The 20,973-nt window shown below is 39.7% G+C and overlaps 1 protein-coding gene across 2 annotated transcripts; it reads right to left on the bottom strand.

The window, feature by feature from the left end:
* Positions 1–70: 70 nt before the first annotated feature.
* dnai1.2 (dynein, axonemal, intermediate chain 1, paralog 2) lies at positions 71–20,881 on the bottom strand. 2 transcript variants are annotated; one of them, XM_034585794.1, is made up of 20 exons: positions 20,407–20,881; positions 20,001–20,060; positions 19,605–19,700; positions 19,352–19,432; positions 18,980–19,103; positions 18,708–18,763; positions 18,396–18,551; positions 18,170–18,229; positions 17,927–18,055; positions 17,563–17,647; positions 17,343–17,460; positions 17,145–17,188; positions 16,750–16,997; positions 16,310–16,399; positions 15,672–15,759; positions 15,411–15,490; positions 11,207–11,355; positions 8,357–8,456; positions 4,697–4,879; positions 71–544 (listed from the first exon to the last, which is right to left on the bottom strand). In XM_034585794.1, exons 1-20 carry the CDS (start codon positions 20,446–20,448, stop codon positions 443–445), a joined length of 2,091 nt encoding a protein of 696 aa, XP_034441685.1. In that variant the 5' UTR covers positions 20,449–20,881; the 3' UTR covers positions 71–442. The 2 variants fall into 2 exon arrangements, with proteins under 2 accessions (XP_034441685.1, XP_034441684.1); XM_034585793.1 differs by having other exon boundaries at positions 18,708–18,769.
* Between the last annotated feature and the right edge of the window lie 92 nt (positions 20,882–20,973).

A 20,973-nucleotide genomic window follows, 5' to 3' on the forward strand; every position in this document is an offset into this window, starting at 1 on the left:
AAAGGCTCCTCACTCATCCTTGGATGACTGCCCAGGACAGCGTGTGCCAGCCAAGATCAGTCGTCTGGATATGGTCCACAAATGCTCAATCTATTACGCAAATGTATCTCCCACTTCACCCGCTCACTTTATTTAGCTTAATCAACTTGTACAATACACACTGAATGGATTAAAGAAATCAGCCAAGCCAGTGGAATTCCAGTGTTGCCTATTTAATATGTATCAACTACTGCAGTATCAATGAATTGAATTATTAATAGTATATGAATATGTATTAACAGCTTAAGGAAGATCAGAAGAAAACTTTTTTAATAAACATATACAAATTGTTTTCTTGACAGGTCAGCGTTTTTCACTGTTGCACACACTGAGAAACACAAATGGGAAGAGTGTGAATGAGAGTAAAAGATTGTGTCAGGTTTGTGTGTTGGGCAGAGAAGCATCAAACTGGGCTCTCCTCTTGTTCCCGCAGCAGACTGAGCAGCTTCTCCATTTTGGCTACTTCCACCTCTGGACCTTTAGGCAGCTCCTGACCCTTCTTAGCCTGCAAACACACATTCTATTATTACCATAATGTGACTCAGATGTACACAGACTCATACATACCTAGACCATACACAGTTAACAGAACACAAAAACAGATTTAAAGTGCAGGAGCAAAGTGGTGCATAACCACCCCATTATAATATATGCAAGTAGAATGGCACTAAGTGCAGTTCATACCTTCACCAGCGCCCAATATTCCACTTATGATACCACAATGAAATTCATTAGATCCAGAATTTTATTTGGATCTGCACCAAATTGCACAAACTCACAAATATCAGATCAATTAATTATTCACTGAGAAATCCACAAAAAAGTGAATTGTTGATGTTGACAATATTAAGGGATGGAAAAAATTTAATAGGTACTTTCTGCGGTCACACCCCACCCTTCCACAAAATTTCATGGAAATCAATTGAGTAGTTTTTCCTGCTAACAAACAAACAAAAACAAATGCAGTCAAAACATAACCTCCTTGGCGGAGATGACTGTATATAAATGATTTGGTTCCACTTTATTGTAGAAGTGCTTTGAGCTTAAGGGCACTATTGCAAAGGGTAAATCCAAAGAGATTCCCCCAAGTTTGTGGTGTGAGCATCTTCTTATTGTCGGCACATTAAAAACATATTAAAGTAATTCATATATAAAAATCCATCTGAGGACTATTTACAGCACCTCCCCATCAAGGCTCCTACACGATCATTCCAGGTTTTTCTATTACTGAATTGAATTACTTGATAAAAAGAAGTCTTGCAGTTCAGCATAGCTTCACTGGACATTTTAACCATCTTAAGTAGGAAACAGTAGATCTGACTGCATCAGCTTGTACCACAATCAACTGCTGACACACAATATAATATTACCACATACTGACAGGATATTCTCCATGGATATAATGGACTTTCATTTTCAGAAAACAAAAAGGTCATTCATAATAACTTGTCAAAAGCCCAAAGCATTCAAGAACTTCATGAAAATCAGACAGCACAGTTAATATACTGGGGCTGTCCAGGTATCCTCAGGACACTGAAGAAAACTGCCTCAGGAATGGAGAAGGCAGCTCACAGTAGACTGATGGGAAGCATCAATAAACTGTGTGTGTGAGTCAAAACAAAGGACTATTTAATAACATTAATGATGGTTGGTTACATTGAAGGGACACAGTCTAACACAGGTTCTTTTCTACATGCTCACACTGGACAAATCACATCACAATCACAGCTGCCTGAGTAGACTGTCCCTTTTCAAAGACTCCTTCAAATGCCTCCTTTCATCCCCAAGAAACAAAGGCTCCAGCAGGTGGATCCTTCTAGGGCCAAAATATCCCAGGATTTATTACGCATACGTGACAAACCAATTTACAAAGAGGTAATGGTGCCAGCAAGTGAGGAGGCATCCAATGCTTGAGTATCATACTTCAACTGCTAATAGTACACAGGTGAAAAAACCGAAGAGAATTAAAACTTTAGTCGTATCCGACTTCAGCTCTGTTGCTAGGCAACAGCAATAAGGGTGGGACAAGCTGGTGATGTTGATCGCAGAAATCCTCTGTAGACCAGACCGTCTCATTTCAGTTCAGTCTTTGTGGTCTATGCAACCCACAAAAGGAAGCAGCCCCTGAATTCTATGGTCTGTGCACCTTACATCTTATCTGGCCAAATGGCAAACAGCAACTTACATTAAATGATTGTGTACTAACAAGAATATAGTTCTGTATATCTTGGAGGCAAAAGTATCATAATGTATATGATGAACATATATTACTGGTAGGCTATGGAAGTGGTAGAGCGAGACTGTTTAGTAGTCACAGTTGAACAGTCGGGGGTGACTCTGTGAACACCTTTGAAATATGAGATTTGTTTTGGTGAAGCCATGTTGAAGTTTGAAATGGATGCAGTGAAGGAGATGATCCAGACAGACAGCTGCACTCCCTAAACGAATCAGCTTCAAATCTCAGTGCAACACAATATCCCTGCAATGATGAATGGCTTAATAAAAAATAAAGTCTCCTCCACAGTGGAGAAAAAGGCTGACTGAGCACAAACAAGCACTTCATAACCTGTGCTCAATTTGTTTTTTTCAAATCCCCTGTTATCCCTGTAGCTGGTTTGCTTATCATTAAAATCCCAGACTTGCATCCCATACCCCACCTGTGCTATCGGCACCTATTTGTGTCCGCTCATTTACCAGCAGTGTACAAAAATACTAATTTAAATGCTTGGATAAATCAAATGTAGATGCTAGGATAGTAGTTATGTAGGGGCAACACTGATAAATGGAGCATCCCTAAATATTGCATATTGCTGCTTTTATAATGCAAGTGTTAGTTTTTATTTGTGGGTAAAAAAGAAAGAGGCCACTGAAAAGATGAGATGTGTTGTGTATACTTACACTGTAAGTATATACACTGTGTATACTTTTATGTTCATTGTGACCATAGACTGTATATAAAGATAAATGACGTGTCTCCAATTCCTCCCACTATCCAGTATCCTGAATATGAACACTTTCATTTTGTACATTTGGAGCCAGAGTCTGCGTGGTAGCGATCGGGGGGGTGGAGCTGGGGCAGTGAGGTGGTTTATCTTAGCTTTGGGAGAACAGTCATGTTGTCCATTTTTTATATACTGTCTATGATAGTGACACATTCAGCCACAAAGTGGTAAATGCACAAATGTGACAAATTTATGATACTTCTTCTCCATATTAAACAGTTACAAATACAGGTCCTGTGAGCAGCAGAGAACTTGGTCCCACACAGCACAGAATAACAGCACAGTCACTTAACATTACCTCATTAGTATTTGTAGCCCTGAGGCTTACAAATGGGAAATACCTGCTCAATATAGCACAAAGCACAGCACCCAGTGTGCTTTGGGACATATTTTGGCAGTGTATACGCTGCAGTGAATTTGGAGAATCTTAATAACTAATTAAAACCCATTTGAGGAACATTGGAGTACAAGAGGTCAAGTGGATTGTTTGAGCAAGTGAGTTAAGAACATGGGCTGACTCATCGAAAGCCTTTTAAACAGGCGAGTACAACACACTGTATTGTTAAAGTCTGGATTGCTTTGCCACTGTGCTACTACTCTGCTATTTTTGGGTACATTACGGAGTTAGAATGTCTTTGTGAGCTGCTAAGACATATTATTGGTAATATTAGCTGTGGGTGTTTGTGTGTAATGCACAGTTTCCAGACTGGGTTCTAAAATGCTATGAACACTTTCACTGCTGCTGAGCTGTGCAATAATTTCCCAATAGGACACTTAAAGTCTAGTCGGAGGTCACTAATGATGTAGTGCTGTGAACGTATGTGTTGAGCAACAAACTCATAAATTGTGTTTATGAGTGGAGTGTGGCAGGAAAGCTGTTTCTGCACCCAGTTGATGAAACTCAATGCATAATGTAGCAACATGTAGTGAAAATAAAGACGTATTACTCCAGTCAGTAGAATGTCTTGTAGTTTACATGCACCAACGTGAACAACACAAAAGGAAACCAGAGAGGCAGCAGTGACTGTAAATGGGCCCTGATTAAAGTGTTGTGACTCAGTGTGCCATTTAGTTTCCTCCTATGTTTAGTAGAGCCGCCGTGATTACGCCACTGCTCATTAATCATGGTCATCAGTGGCAACGCATCCTTCAATGACTCATCAATGTGAATGGACCGGAGGCTTGGTTGCATTGTTATTTAGCAGAATTAGGTCTAGGTCAAGACTTTGCAAAGATTGAATCACCTGATGTGCTTTCATTGATGTGGAACAAGTGGCAGTCATGAATAATGCAAGAGGACAAACACGCATTCAGATTGTTAACAGATAAGATGGTATATATACGGTGAAACAACGTAATAGATTAACACACACACACACACACACACACACACACACACACACTTCTCCATAGTAATGAAAGGGTTGGTAGTTTGGTAGCTAATTTGTAATGTGGACAAGCTCCATTTGTATGTGCCAGTAAGGCCCAATTATAGAGATAAAGCAGCAAGAGACATAGAATTGTAAAGCAGCTGCATTTAGGAAGGAAAGTTTATCTCAACTCCTCTCACCACTGTGACAGGCTTAATGTGGGTGTAGCTCTGGAGCGAATTACTTTAAATGTTTGAAATCCTAGAAACTCAGCAAGACTCTGACCTTGGGTTTCATGCGGAGGTTCGGGGAGAGTTTGAAGCTGGTGACGTAGCCTCGGTCGTCGCCCACTGTGATGATGGGATAGACGGGGTTAAATTCCAGGTGCGTCAACTTGGTCTTTTTGGCCACAACTGACTGCCGACAGATGGCCTCATATTTGTTGATGCTGAGGTCAAAAACATGAACCTGAAAAGACACAAAAACAGTTTTTCAAAATGCGTTTGTTCATTAACATTGAATAACTTGACAGCTCAGCAGTATGGCACAACCACAATGGAGTACTACTAAAGCCATTGAAGAAAAACTATGTGGAGATTGAGAATAAATTCATAGAAATTCAAGAATAAAATCATAATTTAATGAGAAAAAAAATGCATGATATTATACGAATTAAGCTATAATCTAATATGTCATACAATCATAATATTAGCGGAAAGATGTCATAATTGAGAAGAAAGTCATGACATTACAAGAATAAAGTCATAATTAAATGATAGAAAAGTCACAATATCACATGCTTTCTTGAGTTCTTGAAATCTTAATCAATCTCATCGTTTCTTGAGAAGCCACAAAACAAATGGCTCACAGATTACAGTGGAGCACTATCAGTCTTTTCCTCCACCATAAAAGAGGCAATTTCCTCCAGTCCCTGTGGTTCTTCATTCAGCATAGAAAGTTTATTGCACAAAGTCCTGATACTTCTGATAATGTGGTGCTGATGTGGCACAAAATTAACACATCAACTAAAGTATACCTGAAAAAAATATGCTGATTGTGATGGTGCACTTAACAATACCTGGCCCCTCTCATCGACCACTTTAGACTGTATGATACGAGTGCTCACATGATGCCTCCACAGTGAGTAAGCAAAGGCTTAATCTGTTGTTACACACTGCCTTTTCATATCTGGTGAGGAGGTGGTCTTTTATGTGATGAGGAGAACAAGCCTCTGCAGGGATGCAAGTCTAACCATCTGGTGCAAGGAAGTCATTCGAAGAGTGTGCAGGTCTGTTTGTATGTATGTGTGTATGTGTATGCACGTTAGAAGCTCAAATACATAGTGATAGGCTTCTTTACCCAGAAGGAGCCAGATCACAGATCTTCCTCTTTCAGGCATTCAGACAATCTGTTGACAAGAAAATGAGCCCACTGCAGAGTACGGCCCACTGCTTTCACCAGACTGTGCCCAAGCCTATCAGGTTCACACCGTCTTTGTGTAGCTGCACCACACAGAGCATCACAGTTATCCCTTGCAACCAAACTTAACAAAATCGTATATGCTACCAGGGTACAACTTTCTGTAACCTCCATCACAGCAGCCATGAACAAAAATGTTTTCATTGCTAATATATAAGAGCTAAAGTAACATTAGCCATGACTGAATGCACTACAGACTGACGACATCTAGCACACAAAAACATGGAGCAGAAAGACATTTTATTATGCTTAAGACCGTTTTATTGCTTTATTTTGATGTTTAAGTGAAAAAATAAAATGGTAGGTAGTACGAGTCTAATCAATGGGGGAAATGCTGGCACCGTTCATGATTTAATCCCGACACAATCTAATCTCGACAACAGTCGGCTCAGATGGAGAGGCAAGGACAGAGGGTACACAGAGATATTTGTTTGCGCTGCACAAGTCTGTGTCATTCTTACACCTTAGCCTGCCAAGAAAGTCATTATCTTTATGAACACATGTACTCGCGCACAATCATTGTGTCCGTGACATTTTGCAGGTTGCCGCCAACAGTGTCAGTAAATACACATCAAGGAGCACACACACACACACACAACTCACTCTGAGACGTTCGATCAGACACTTGTCACAGAAAAACAACAAATGTCCTGCGAAGAAGCTGCTGCCCCGGGGAACATGATGCTGATTAACATCATGCAGCGTGACCGCACCAGTGACTGTGTGACGTCTGACAATATTCTGTTGTTCTTCAAAAATCTGACAGTGATCTAATATCAAGGCAAGGTTAACGCTGCCTTTGGCTTCACAGAAATATAGAAGTTATTTAGTGATTCCTGTTAATTGTGCTTGACCATGTCAGGTTTACAGGTGAAATTTCACAACTTTTCAGCCGAGCACATCCTTAAAATTGGAATCATATTTCAGTTTAGAGTTCAGCACCCTGAAGAAAAAAAAAAAACTCTACCAGCTACATTAACCTTGATTGATTCCAGTTTAATATTCTTGTCCTCCTGCTGCTTGTAAAAACGTATACCCACTGATGAGCTTTTGATGAGGTTTTTTAAATAGCTTCTGAAAACTGCTTTTGATCCACTTTCGTAGAATAAATCACAATACTCATGAGACTTCATATGCTTTCCAGCAGAGTCATTTCATTTGGGTTACATTTTTTATTTATTTGGCGGAAGATTTTAACAATTATTCTGGGTTTAAAAATCCGCCATATGTGATGCCAGTTATTTAATTGCAACTTGTTTACTATGAAACAGACGTTTGCTTTTCTTTGTTGTTGTTGGCAAATCTCACTTCCATGTCTGGTTGTTATGTACTTTATGGAGCGTTACTCTATACATCGTGCCTGTGCTGACTGAATCTTGGCATTGGAGAGAACCCAGACATGCACGCACACACACGCAGGAAAGGAAATGTGTCAGACACAACACTCTGGACTGTAATAGCGTGGCACCGGCTGGTACAAAGACAAACAGATGAAGACAGTCTGCAGCAATATTAAGAAAATATGCGGAGATGAGCAACATGGCATCCAGTGAAATTACCTTTGGCTGGAATCAACCACTGTGGCCTGAGGCTAATCTGAGGGGATAGTAAGGGTTAAGTCAGCTGGGTCTGAAACTATATTGAAAGGATAATAATGAAGTGGGTGGATGTTGCAGCTGGTGGGATTCCAATCTGTCAGGTAAGTGTCAAAGTGTGGTGGTGATAATCATAGGCTACAGACAAAGCATCCAGAGCCTCATATAGCTCTGCAACATGGTCAGAGACTGGCTGCATAATCAGCTAATACCTGTAGCCATGAAAAAATCCTTAGTAATGTGTTCCTCAGGATCTAAGATATTTAACATATAATTTAACTGCCATTAACACTGTCAGGTATTGCAGAGTACGCAAATCTATGTACCGATCTCATACCACATCTTTAAAGTATACTAGTTTTATCCACATAAAACTGAAATCACTTCTTCGCTGCTTCAAAACAGCAGTTGGGCTGTGCTGCCACTGTTAAGTACTGTTTTTAGAAAAGTGATTTCCAGTAATGCAGTGTTAGCCAGAGCTAGTTAAAATGTCCACAATTTGAATTATTTCATGCTGGAAAGTCCCACAAGTAAAACTGGGCAAGTGCTGTATTCAGTTTCGAGCTATTTAAGGATGGTAATTGTTGTGTATTCCTAAATTTATTTATTTTTGTTCTTTCTCAGTTATGACTGCCAAACTACACAATAAAAGAAGTTCAAGTGCAAGTATCAGAATCAGAATCAGAATCGAAGAGAAAATGGTATCGGAACATCTCTATATAATATACATGTATCTGGCCATTAATGTACATGTGATCCTCTGGTTTCTTCAACTATAAAGGCAAAATATTTTAAATAAATCTGATAAATCTAAACATAAATAATGCATTGAGTATTCGGAAGGTCTGAACAAGTGTAAAAGGACACTTACTTTGCCATCTGTTGTGACAGCAGCAAATACAGTGGAGGAATATGGAGACCAGGAAACATCTCCAACAGCTGCATTCAGGTCAAAGGTGAACATCGGAGTGCTGGAAAAACACACAGTGATAGTGTTCAGGTTAAGATTAGAGAAAAATCAGTAGGATTTTTTTAATACAAAACAGCACACTGTATTTCTAGGGTCTGTGCATTATTCTCTTCCTTCTAGTTTCCAGTGGTGGCAAATCAACAATAGTTGTCAGTTTTAAAGAGTCCAGGGACTGCTGCTGCAGAACCTGGCAGAGGAAACGTGTGGTGATCAAACAGAAGGCCCCCCCCACACTGGTTCCTCATGTTATCAACTTGTGAAACACCACTGAAGTCAATATGAAGCAAAACTAAACTTCAAAGAACTGGAACCCAGACACATACATGTTTTTAAAATGAGGGAGGGAGTGTGACAGAGAAAGAGTAAGGCAAACTTTCCCTAGGAATAGACTTAAATACATACATGAAGACAATGTTTATGGAAATTTGGTGATTGATTGACCAAGTAAGAAACTAATTACGCAACCACCACCTCAGAATACCCTCTTCAAACATTCAGCAAGTGAGGCAGTGTCACGTTTACGGGTTTATTATCTAAATGCAGACAGAAGTGGAAAAAACGAATCAAAAGATTAAAAGGCTTACACTCCGTAGGCATGCTAAAGAAAAGAGATCCAAAAACCAGAACTCAGGTCATAAACATACAGAAGACATCAAGTAAGAACTAGACTGAGCAGACAAACTGGGAGCACAGAGACTAAATACACAAGGGAGGCTGGGATAATTGAACACAGGTGAAACACATAAGGACAGGAAACAGGATCAAGACAGGAAGTAAAGCAAGTAAGAGATACAAGAGCTTCAAATAAATATGGATATGAAGAAGAAGATCCAAATATACTAAACAAGAAGATTTGAGTCTAAACTGTCTCATCAAACGGTCCAAACAGAAAGTCTCTAATAAGTCCAACAAGGGGGCAGAATCATGACACAAAGTTCAGAATTCCCCATTCAGTGTTTGAATATATTTACCAAGTACAAATCAAAAACGTAGTTGTATTGAAATCTGTTTTCAAGAACACAGTCACCACAGCTTTAGCAGCTAAATTAATTTTAAACAGAGCCACACAAAAACAAACAGCCTCACACCCCCTGTCTGTTTGGGCTGGAGATGTACTGTGTGTGTGTAACTGTTTCCACGCAGCTCCATTATATACATTTTTGTGGTGTGCTTTTCAAACTGAAACTTATGATTATGATTTTCTTCTTTTACCCGCCACATGATTCCTTAAGCATAGAATACAAGTTCAAGTATTTTTTATGCAAAACACTTTCAGAATCTAATGAACCACAGTAAGCAAACTGGAATATCAAAACAACCATAACTCTTCCCGTCATTTGCACCTGCTTCCCTAAACAAGTCTGTGCGAGACGTGCCTCAGATGACAGGAAACAGACACTCCATGCTGGTGTGTCTGTTTGATGAATAACACGCACTCAAGTAGGTGTAGAATGTGTCTCAAATAAAGCACAAAAGGCTTATAAATCTGGCCCAGAGAGGGGTTTTTTCCAACGGCAGAATGACACTGCACTGGTAGATTCATAAATTGTGTTCCAGTTTATCACTGGGCCGAGGTGCAGATTTGTGGCGCTGACCTTTTGGTTTGATTAATAGACTTTTTGCAACTCACTTTTTATTATCACAAGCCCTTCAGTTTATTCTGGGCTGGCTGACGTCATCTGACAGGAAATATGAGCCTCATCCGTCAAACAGAAGGAGCAGTTCTCTGTGCCAAGCTTTGTCACTTCTAAACAGTGCAGTAAAGAGTTTGGGAAAAGTTGCTCAATCCAGTCCGCCCCCCCCGCCCCCCCTCCCTCTGGAAATAATAAAGCTTGTGGGGGTGTTATGGATCATTCTTGAAAACCCTATTTCTCATAAAGGGAGGATGATTACTGTCATTATTCAGCCTGTGCTGACAAGAAGTGGGAGGTTATACGGGTTAGTCAAATAAAGCAGGGAAATGATGCTGGGTACAAGAATGCAATAAAGACTAATATACTGTAATATTATGGAAAGATTACAGGAATAATGGTATCTTATAATGTCGCCACGGAAACAGAGCATGCAAATATAAATAAAACTGCAAAACTGCAGCTGCTATTCTGTGACTAACCAGTTTATGTTCCTAAACATTGATAAACAGTCCATCAAAATTATATGACAACTAAATACTAGCCAATGTATGTATTTACATTTTAAATAACAAAAATATTTTGACTCTCACTCTCTGCCCATGGAGTATACTGCCATATGTCAAGTCCAACTAATGTCTTTAGCTGCTTTTTTTAACCCAACACTGAGGAGGTTCAAAGAGAGACTGTGACACTGAGTATTTCAAGCTTTTCCCCGGAGACGTCACCCTCCTCTTCAAACGGGCTCCAGCCAAATATATAAGCCCTCAAAAGCTTCCCATCAGCCAACTCAGGCAGCTGGGTTTAATGTGACGTGGCGCCTTTAAGCCAGCAGTGTCATAAAGGGAACTCTGGCTGCTGCAGTGACGGGAACTTAGTCAGTAATGAGAACGACAATAAGTTTGTGCATCTTGATACAAGAAATGAAAATAATCCAATGCAAGAAAAGCGACACAGAAATGGAAAAGTAATTTGATAATGAGAGAAAACAGAAGATAACACTGTAGATGGCGTTTACTTAGACCTAGATAAAACAGAATAGAAACAAAATGAATATGTATTGATCAGAATGAAAAGCTCCTATCTACAGCCGCATCAAGCATTCACTGAGTTATCTTACTTGATGGTATGGTCCCAGATCTTGACGGTCCAGTCTGAACTGCACGAGATGAAAACCTTCGGGTGGAAGTGGTTCCATCTCACAGCGTCCACTGCCATGCTGTGGGCATCGTAGGTCTCCAGGAACTGGCTGGAGTAAGTCTTTGAGCACTGGGGAAGAGAGGCAAGGTCTTGATTTGGACGAAAGTGGATGATGATGATTCAACTCTAAGATGAAGGTCATACACGTAGGAGGTAAACTCTGAGAACTGTCAAATACTGGAGGGAAACAGAAATACTAAAGGAAGAGGAGTCAATGAGGAGACACATTAGGGTGCAGGTGTAGGTGATCAAGAAAGTAGGAAACATGAGGAAGTGAGGTGACCAGAAACGAGACCAGATGTGAGTTTCAAAATAAAATAGAAAATAAAACAGAGGGAGGATTAAAAACATAACATAACTCTCACAACTCTCACAACCCTAACCCTCTCAAAAGGGGAAGAATCATGACACTGTCAACAACTTTTTGTATTAGAAGTGGAACTACATGCTTTTACATTATTACTATAATATAAATGGCAATAGAAGTACAGATACATGTTTTTTTTTAACTTGCTGTACCAGATTTATGTTGTAAAATTACTCTCAAATTGTAAAAGTGTCCTTTTTCAAACAGAAAACTTAAAACATCTCATCAAAGGAAATATCTTAAACAGATTCTTAACGTAATGAAAGATTTATCACAATCCTTCAGGGAAACGTTAAAGTTTCCATGGTGAGCTGCCCTTATTATAGCTCATAACATATAACCACCACCTTCAAAAGATATCATACCCCAGTCTCAATACTAACTTCAAAAGAGGCACAAAAAAAAACCCTGTTACTTCAAACCAGTATTTTTCTCAGTGTTAAAATAGTAGCAATTTGTGGAAATCAGTGACAAACTGAAGCTGAAGTGGACGACTCATGTCTTGTTTGAGGATACAAATGTGGCAAGACAAAATGAAGGAGTATTCGCAGGTCTTCTTCTGACTCAAACCTCCATTCTTGGCACCTTTTAATTCTGCCAATATAGGAAATGGCTTATTTTTGTTGGGGAGGATATTTGTACACAGGGACACTGCATATGACAGTGACACTTCCATAACACCAGGGGACTTTCTGGAGCTAAAAGCATAGTCTGACTTTTAGTCCACTCTACGTATCAAGCTTCAAACACATGGATCCCCCACTTCCAACAAGACACCACCATGATGTCCCCAAATTGTTACATGGGCTCCTTAACTCCCAAGCCTATGAGCTGAGAAAACAAAGGAGACTTGACAAAGTTCCCTCCAGAGCTTCAGAAGACATCAGGCAAATGTTTTCCCAGGTTTACTAGCACTCACTCTTCATGACTAGGGAAAGGAAAAAACTCATGTTAACTTTCATTATTAGTTTTTTTCATTGACAGCTGATGGACAATTTCTTCTTTGACATTGCTATTTGGAATGAGGCTATAAGTTAAATATCCTTGATAGTCTAATCCAAAGAGACAAATGCAATTCTCTCTGGTTCAAGGTTGAATTATCCTTTAAATTTCCAGTTTATCTTGCACTGACAGAATAATGTTTACCAAAACAGCAGGGATAAATTTACTGGATAATATGGTATAAAACAGCTTCCTGCCTCGTGGGGACAGCTGTTGCATATCCAAGCACTGACAGATTGATAGTTGACCTGCAGCTTGGTGAGAGATTCTTAATCTGTCCTCTCCTGGGGTTTCTGTGCAGTTGAACCTTGATGTGACAGAACATATTTCATCACACACACTGGGTGCGTGTCTGGCAACATTGTCTGCAATGAGAGCTGGCTAGGTGAGGTGCTTGCAAAGGAGTGTGACCAATGCGTGCGCCTTTCCTTGATCATGTATTGTGCCTGGTACAAAGACAAACAACATGCTGTCAGAGATGATTACAATTAGGTACTGTAAATAAGATGTGTATGACAGCTGAGGATTTCCAAAGACATTTTCAGTGCAGTGTCTCGTATTAAATGCTGTTTGTGTGCCATGGTGCACCATATCACACAAGGTTATTCATTTATTCAAATTAATTACAGTTTCACCTCTTTAAAGCTTTATGGTTTTAATTGTTTCTTGATGACACTGAAGCTCTCTTGGGGAAGGACGGTTGGGCAGTGGTTAGCGCTGCAGCCTCACTGATTTACGGTTCGGCCGAGGTCTTTCTGTGTGGAGTCTGCATGTTCTCTCTGTGTTTGTGTGGGTTATCCATCTTCCTTTCACAGTCCAAAGACATGCAGATTGGGGGGGTTAATTGGAGGTGCGAATGGTTGTCAGCCCTGTAGAACGCTAGCCACAGTGTATCAGGCCTCTTGCCCAATGCTGGGATTGGCTCCAGCTCCCCTACGACCCTCCAATGATAGGCGGTATAGATAATGGATGGACAGATTAAGCTCTCTTTTTGCACATTAACTAAAAATATTGGCTTTGTTTTTTTCATGGGTGGGTTTTTACTGTATGTTGATAATAATGAAAAGATAAAACAATTCAACCTTATCATTTATTGTCACAATATCATTACCTGCCTGTGCGTGTGATTAAATTGATGGATTTGTGTTGTCATGTCTTAGAATTAATGTAAACTCATGTCACCTCACTACTGAATTGTTTTCTCTTTATGACCGTACGAGATCGACCTCCGTCAAGCACAAAGTTTAATTTAATAAAGATTAGACGATTTTAGTGATGTGTGCATTAGTCACTGAACTGTTTAAACATGTTATTACATAGTTAGAATGAAGGGCACAGTAACTGCAAACAAATGAGACTTTTTATGAGTCTTTCTGCCTCCAGTAACAAGAACATGAAGATAAGGTGGGAGGCCATTCATAAACTACCAGCTGTCTGATGTGGACAGAGAACCTCTGCTTATGGAGACTCATTAAGCACTTAATGTCCACCCTGAGGGGCTTCCAACAGACCACACAGACACACACAAGTGCACATATGGACAATCACACTCTAACTCACTATTAATGGAAACTTTATAGCTTGTGTACCCTCTGGAGTGTAAGCTCAGCATGTTATCTGTAAGTGCACCACAAACAAAATGAGCTCTCATTTGTCAGGGCAGATACTGGGGGACAGTGCCAAGGCCAAAGATTAACCTAATGTCATTTAAGGGCAATACAGGCAGAATATGCATTTTGGGGCAATTTTCAAAGTCATCCAAACAAACCTAACTGAAACGTTGTTTCTGATCAATCGGTTGAGGGTTAGTATGATCAAAACTGGTGTGAAGAACGAAGATTGGTGTGATTTAGGCTGTTCAAGTCATACATTTAGTCATACATTGTCGTCCTTTCTGCCTTCATATGCCTAACTTGTCATATGCATCACCTCATGTTACATCAATTGATACAGTGGCATCAAGTTTTGTTTATTGGCACTGACTCTATTTTCAATTAATTCATTGATATAGACTAAAGTGAATAATAGTTTATTATAATATTTTTTCTTTAGACGATTATCATGTTTATATCACATAATTTGCTCTGAAGCCAGTGTTAAGTATCTTCAGGTTTCTGCAGGTTTCAACCAGTTAAATTTAATTAGTGAATGAAATTTATGACAAGATATTAAGCACCAGAGTCCCACAGTTACTAACACTTGCCCATAATTAGCTAAGAAGAGAATACCCTCAATATGCCATGTTATCTCTCAAACTAGAGACAGAGACAGTAGGAATAGTCTTTGCCACAGCCAAGCCGAGTGTACTGTGATAAATCCTGAGTTGTAAGTCATCAGTTATCAGTTCAACGTTGTCCTGTTTAATACAGTGTGCTAATATCTGTACAAATGAGAAAGAAATACAACACACAGAGACATTACAAATTATGCAAGGTGTCAAAAAATGTCATTAAAAGAAAAACCCAATGTTAGAGGGACTGAAGTAGCTTCAAATGAACGTTAACATAACTAAGACCTACCGAAACGTATTTAAATTTGTATTTTAATAATATTAAGGATATGACATTTTAGAAGTTTTAAAAACCTCGCAAAAACTCTGTATCTTAATGTAATTGCACCACAACTCCTGCTGTGACTCAGTTCCCAACTAGACATTTGACAGCCCGAGTGAGTCCCCTCGACAACATTGATGTAATTTTAGATGTGACCTCTGTCACCCTGCCAAAACCAGCATAGTGGAATCATTGATACATACCTTGTGTATTTTCCCTCCCTCCGTGCCAACTAGGAAGAGAGAGTCGATCTGTTTGTGGAAGTCGAACGCTGTACCACAAGCTGCGGACAAGAGGCATCAAGCACTTCAATTACACCTGCCTGATGTGCCAGAATAAGTACATCTGATATCAGGTAATACTGTGTATAAAGTGTTGTATTAACAATAATTGTTGAAATGGTGAAGTTACATTCATATATATATATATACACATCATGACATGGGGAGTGAGTGCAGCCTTACTGAAGATGGGCAGCTGTGCATCTTCTGGCCCTTCAGATACAGCACCATTCAGTGACAGTCTGATAATGTCTGTGTAGATCAGCTCATTCTGCAAATATGCATACACACATACAAAATGTAACGATGCAGAGTATACAGCAGTATTATGTGTCACAGAACCAATTTGCATTTTAATTTATTTCATTTTATTCTATTGTTATTATTACACAGAATCTTTTGCACATAGTCATTACCTGGCAGGTACAGGCCTGCATTGTCAATGTGGAACATTTTGTAGAGTCCTGTACACCTACGTCCACTTTTGGGGGACCCCTCCTTATAAGGGTGTGTTTCCTGCTTCACATCTCCCCTTTCTATTGTTGTACTCCAAGGGAGAGGTGTGTGACATTTTTTATGTTAACTTCTCTGTTATTGTATTTTGAAGTTTACTTGTTAGTTGAAAATTACTTCTGATGTTTAATCATATGTAACTAAATCACAATGCAGACATAGCTAGACTCCACCAGTTACACACACAAAGTATTTGATTAGCAAGCATCTTGATAGTTGTATTACTTTCTACCAAGATTAATAATGGCCTATGAAAATAGAAGCCAGAGAGAGAATATCTGTAAATAAATACACTTTTCTTCACAAACCTTAACAAGTGTCCAAGACACAACTCGGCCATCAGATGATACAGAATAGAAATTGTGGTTGTTGTCCATGTCATCGTTCTGCCAGCGTACCTGAATGAAACACAAAAGAGCAATGAATAAAGCCAAGGAAAACAAGAGAAAATGATGGTGTGTGTGTGAAAAGGTTTTATGTGCTAGATTAGAATAATCTGGAAAAGAAGTTACATCTACATATCATTTCCTTCATTCTCCAGTGCATGAAGTTCTGTGTTGGACTGGAGAGAATCATAATCCAGCATTGCTGCTTGCTTGGTGTTAAAAGGTTTGGTTAGGCTGAAAATATGTCTTACTTTAAACATGTGATTACACCATGTGAGAACAAAGTAATGGTTCAAGGGTGGAAGGAGCTTCAGACAAACACTGTGAAGTCCCCTCGCTTCTGCCACCTCGTCTACGCTCACCTGCCAGACAGCGTCAGTGTGCTTGCCAGTCTTAGCTGTGCTCTTGTGCACGGGCTCCAGTCCCTCGCTCTTCAAATCGTAGACGGCCACACAGCCGTCATAGAAGCCCACTGCCACCAGGTTGGAATGCTGCTGGTGGATATCGAGGCACAGGACGCCTGACTTGGTGGGGTAGATGTACTCTGGAAACGATGAGTTCTTTAACGAGTAGAAGACAACCATGCCACAACCCTGCTTGCTGAAGTTGTCTGGTCAGGAGTAACACAGAAAAGAGAGAATGAACAAGTCAATGTTAAATAAAATTAAAACAAATCACAGACACTGAAATATCTGATTAGATTAAACAGAATCAAAATCGTGTGAGATGTTTACAGCTCTCCACCCTGTGTACTTACACGATCCCATACCCACAGCAAACAGGTCCTGAATGTTGTTATTCCTATCAAGGGAAGATGCAATGAATCAGTTATTCCCCATTCTTGGAACAACAGAGTTTATATAAAATAACAGGAATACAATCCTTTATTGTAAAAGTCTAAGATCCCAACCAATGTCCCCAGAATAATAGCAAAGATCATACTAAGCAAACATACCAGCAGAGGGCGGTGACAGACAGTGTTTTAGCTTTGTCATATTGGAACTTCCACAAAGGGAGAAGGGTGCCCTCCTGGTCCCTGAACTCATCAGAGGCATCTTCAAAGTATTTGAAATCTAAGAGGACCAGTGGAGATGAGAGGAAAAGAGGAATGTGTGAGAACTTGAATAATAAACAAGACTTTAGTGCTGTGTGATATGATTGGTTTAAGAACAGACCTTGTGCTATGTCATCAAATGTATTTTGATGAATCATTCTTTCAAAGATCTTGGATGCTTTTCCCACTTTGGTGAAGTCGTCGCTCTGTAAAAGAAACATGACGAGCGCTGGTATATAAACTGTAAACATTTTCACTTTATTATCATAGATTAAGATAAGAATGTGAGTATGATGGTAAAGCATTATCACAAGTCCTGGGTATAAAACGGTCATATTGTGAGCTTTGAAGATGTAGGACTATGATTTGATTTGTCATTAATCATTTCTTGTGTTGCAGTAAGTATGGTGGCAACAATATAATCAAGTATAAATATTAGATATAGTTTAAATTTAGGCAGGAAGGTTGATGAGCAATCGATGTACCTGAGTCTCCATCAACATCAGCCTCTTCTTGCTTCTGTCACTATCTGTCTTCGGTAGTGTGGCTTTCTGCTTCTCTTTATTTTTTTCTTGTTTTTGCAGCTCCTCCATGTGTGTGTCATAGATCTCCCACTGCAAACAGATCACTAGTTATTGCTACAGTCTTCCAGTGTGAGCACATACGTTGACTGAGTGAAAACAACTCCTGCTGAGCATCTCTTCGAAAGGTTTCAGGGAATCCAGCACCTGATTAGCAGTGGCAGAGAAGTTTCTGCGTGGCGGAGGTTCGGTCTGGGTGCTTCTTTCCTACAGGGAACATAAAAATGACTCCACTGAAACGTATGAGGCGCAAGGCTGTGAATATATTATCATACATGAATATGATCTTTTTCATGCACTTTAATTTTTCCATTTTCAAAGGTCAGATATCTTAACCATTATGCAGATGGCTGGCTGCACTACTCCTTCCTACCCTTAGTGGGTTATTGAGGGTCTGGGTGCCCCTCTCACTGAAGTTGATCTGATTAGTAAGTTTCGGCTGCTTCTTGTCTGTTTTGGAGGCAACGCTGTCTGGTCTGTCTTCTTCTCCAACTTCCTCTACTTCCCCTCCATCTTCTACAGGTGTAGCCTAGGAAAAACCGACAAAGGGGATTTTTGTTACTCGTTCCACATCATGGACTTTCTGACCTTATGAGACAATCAACTGGCCTTGGTCATGCCTTGATTGAAATGGAATATGTAATACTGCCCAACACCGGATTGACTTTAGATAAAGATATTTTACCGGAGTTTCTGTTTCGTCCTCATCAGGTTCGGCTCCTGTTTCCACTGTTACAACCTCTGGACATTTTTAGAAAACAAACACATCACTTTTCACATGTAAACTGACTCAGGGCAGTTCTTTAATTTACTGGCACATGCTAAAAGTGACATCTTGTGGCACCAAGTATGGACTACACTTGAGGGAAAAAGATGATGCTGTCCTTGAATATCTAACAAAAGTATTACTGTTCTCTGCAGACACAGAAATGTATGCAAACATGTTTTAGTGGGTACCTCCTGGGAGACCCCCTCTGGCCCTCAGTCGTCTGGCCTCATCAGAGTCTTGATGTACAAGGCTGCCCTCCAACACAAAGTGAACAGCCATTTGATCCACAACAACCTGCTTGTAGGAGCGTTCCTTAGAAACGCAAAAAAATCAGGGATGAGAGGATTAGCAAGCAGAGGATCCTGTTAGGGTTGTATGGTTACAGCTGGGAGAGAAGAAATAGTTTACTGTCGTCATTTGAAAATAAATAACTGACAGGGAGACAAGAGGGACTGTTTTTCTGATTGAACAACCTATGATATGAGACGATGACAGTGTTATAGTGATGCTTGCATCGACTGTCAGTGATGTGAAGTCAAGCTTGGATGTAACCTCTTTACCTTGAAGCTGTAGCGTACAATATTTTGGGGTGCATGTGGGTTGTTGGCAGTCAGGATCCTTGTGATTTCCTCTTTTAACTCCTAGTGAAATCATGATAACAGCAAAGGTTACACAGACCAGATTAATTTGACAGAGGACAATGACCAAAAACAATAATAAAGAGGTATAATTAGAAAATGGAGTCAAGTCAAAGAAAGCAGCAAATCCTGCACACAGCCCATGTGGCTGTCTTAAAGAGCCCTCTTCTCTTACAGCCTCAGTGAGCTCCAGTTGATCTGCAGGTTTAATAAGTCCTTTCCCATGAGTCTCATCCCAGCCAACACCCTTATCCACACGTTCCTCCTCATCCTGCAACGTACACACAGAAGAGATTTATGTCTTCTCAGTTAAATGGAAAAAGAAAACGATGTTGTAATAGCCCACGTGTTTCCCATATATCTCCCTGTTGTGTTCAAATAGATTAGATTCACTTTATTGTCATTACACAGCACAGGCACGATGCAGCGGAATTAGATGGGTCTAACCAGAAGTGCAATCTGCAATTATAGACATATATGATATATATAACAGCATATACAGAGGTGCAATGGGAAGGTTAGATATCGAAACTCAGAAGCGTTATCACTTTGTGGAAGTGTACAAACCCACCTTCTTCTTATATGCAGCTTTGGTTGGCTTCACTCCAGGTACCTTCGGAACAATTGAGCCCTGTGTAAACACAAACAGACAAAAACTGTATCGCTTAAAGTGACAATGGCATAGTGGAGGACGCAATAACACATACTCAACATTAAATGTGCTGCTTTTTTTCAACTTGATATACAAACTACATTACAGATATGTGCTTGACACAGAAAATAACCAGCTACATAAAACAGAGAAATAAATATTAGGTGGTAAAAACAAAAACAGTTCATCCAAACATTATGTCAAAAAATTCTTTATAACATAACTGTGCTGCTCTCACTTGTCTTGTCAGTTCCTGGAACTTGGCGTCACCACTTTATTGTTCAGCTAGTAAGCGCTAGCTCAACTAAACTAAGGTGACACTTACCTTTCTCACCGAGGCTGCAGCCTTGCTGTTCTGCACAGACATCGCGACAAGAGTCCAGTTTGGTGTTTTGACGAACAGTGGTTTGGTGAAGGTCTTTATTTGCACAGAAAGTGATACAATATAAAGTTTTAAACAGTTGATCTCGCTGTGTAGCAGCCGCCAGCTGCTGTATGTATGTTGCCAAGACAACCAACCTGCTTCTTCTACTATAACAGTCAAGATAGTTCCCGGTTCTCTCCCCTAAATATCCGTTTTTTCCCGATTGTTAAATATATTATATTAGTCATTATATACCATCAGCTGATAAATCAACTCTATAAAGTCTGTGCCACTTGCTTGCTGCTATTTTGAATTTATTTAGAGTGCTCCAATGTGTTTGTGCAAGCAGCTATTTAAGCTATTTAAGTTATAAGTGATTGAGCAATAATCATTTATATTGAAGGGGGATTTTAGCTCTGACACAAGTAAATATCCAACAGCTAAAGAGGAAAATGATTCATTTCAATTTCACAACATTCATTTTGCTCCACTACGCATTTGGATATGGTCTCGCCTGTGATTGGTCGA

The sequence above is a fragment of the Hippoglossus hippoglossus genome, chromosome 5 (assembly GCF_009819705.1).
Source record: "Hippoglossus hippoglossus isolate fHipHip1 chromosome 5, fHipHip1.pri, whole genome shotgun sequence".
Taxonomy (NCBI): domain Eukaryota; kingdom Metazoa; phylum Chordata; class Actinopteri; order Pleuronectiformes; family Pleuronectidae; genus Hippoglossus; species Hippoglossus hippoglossus.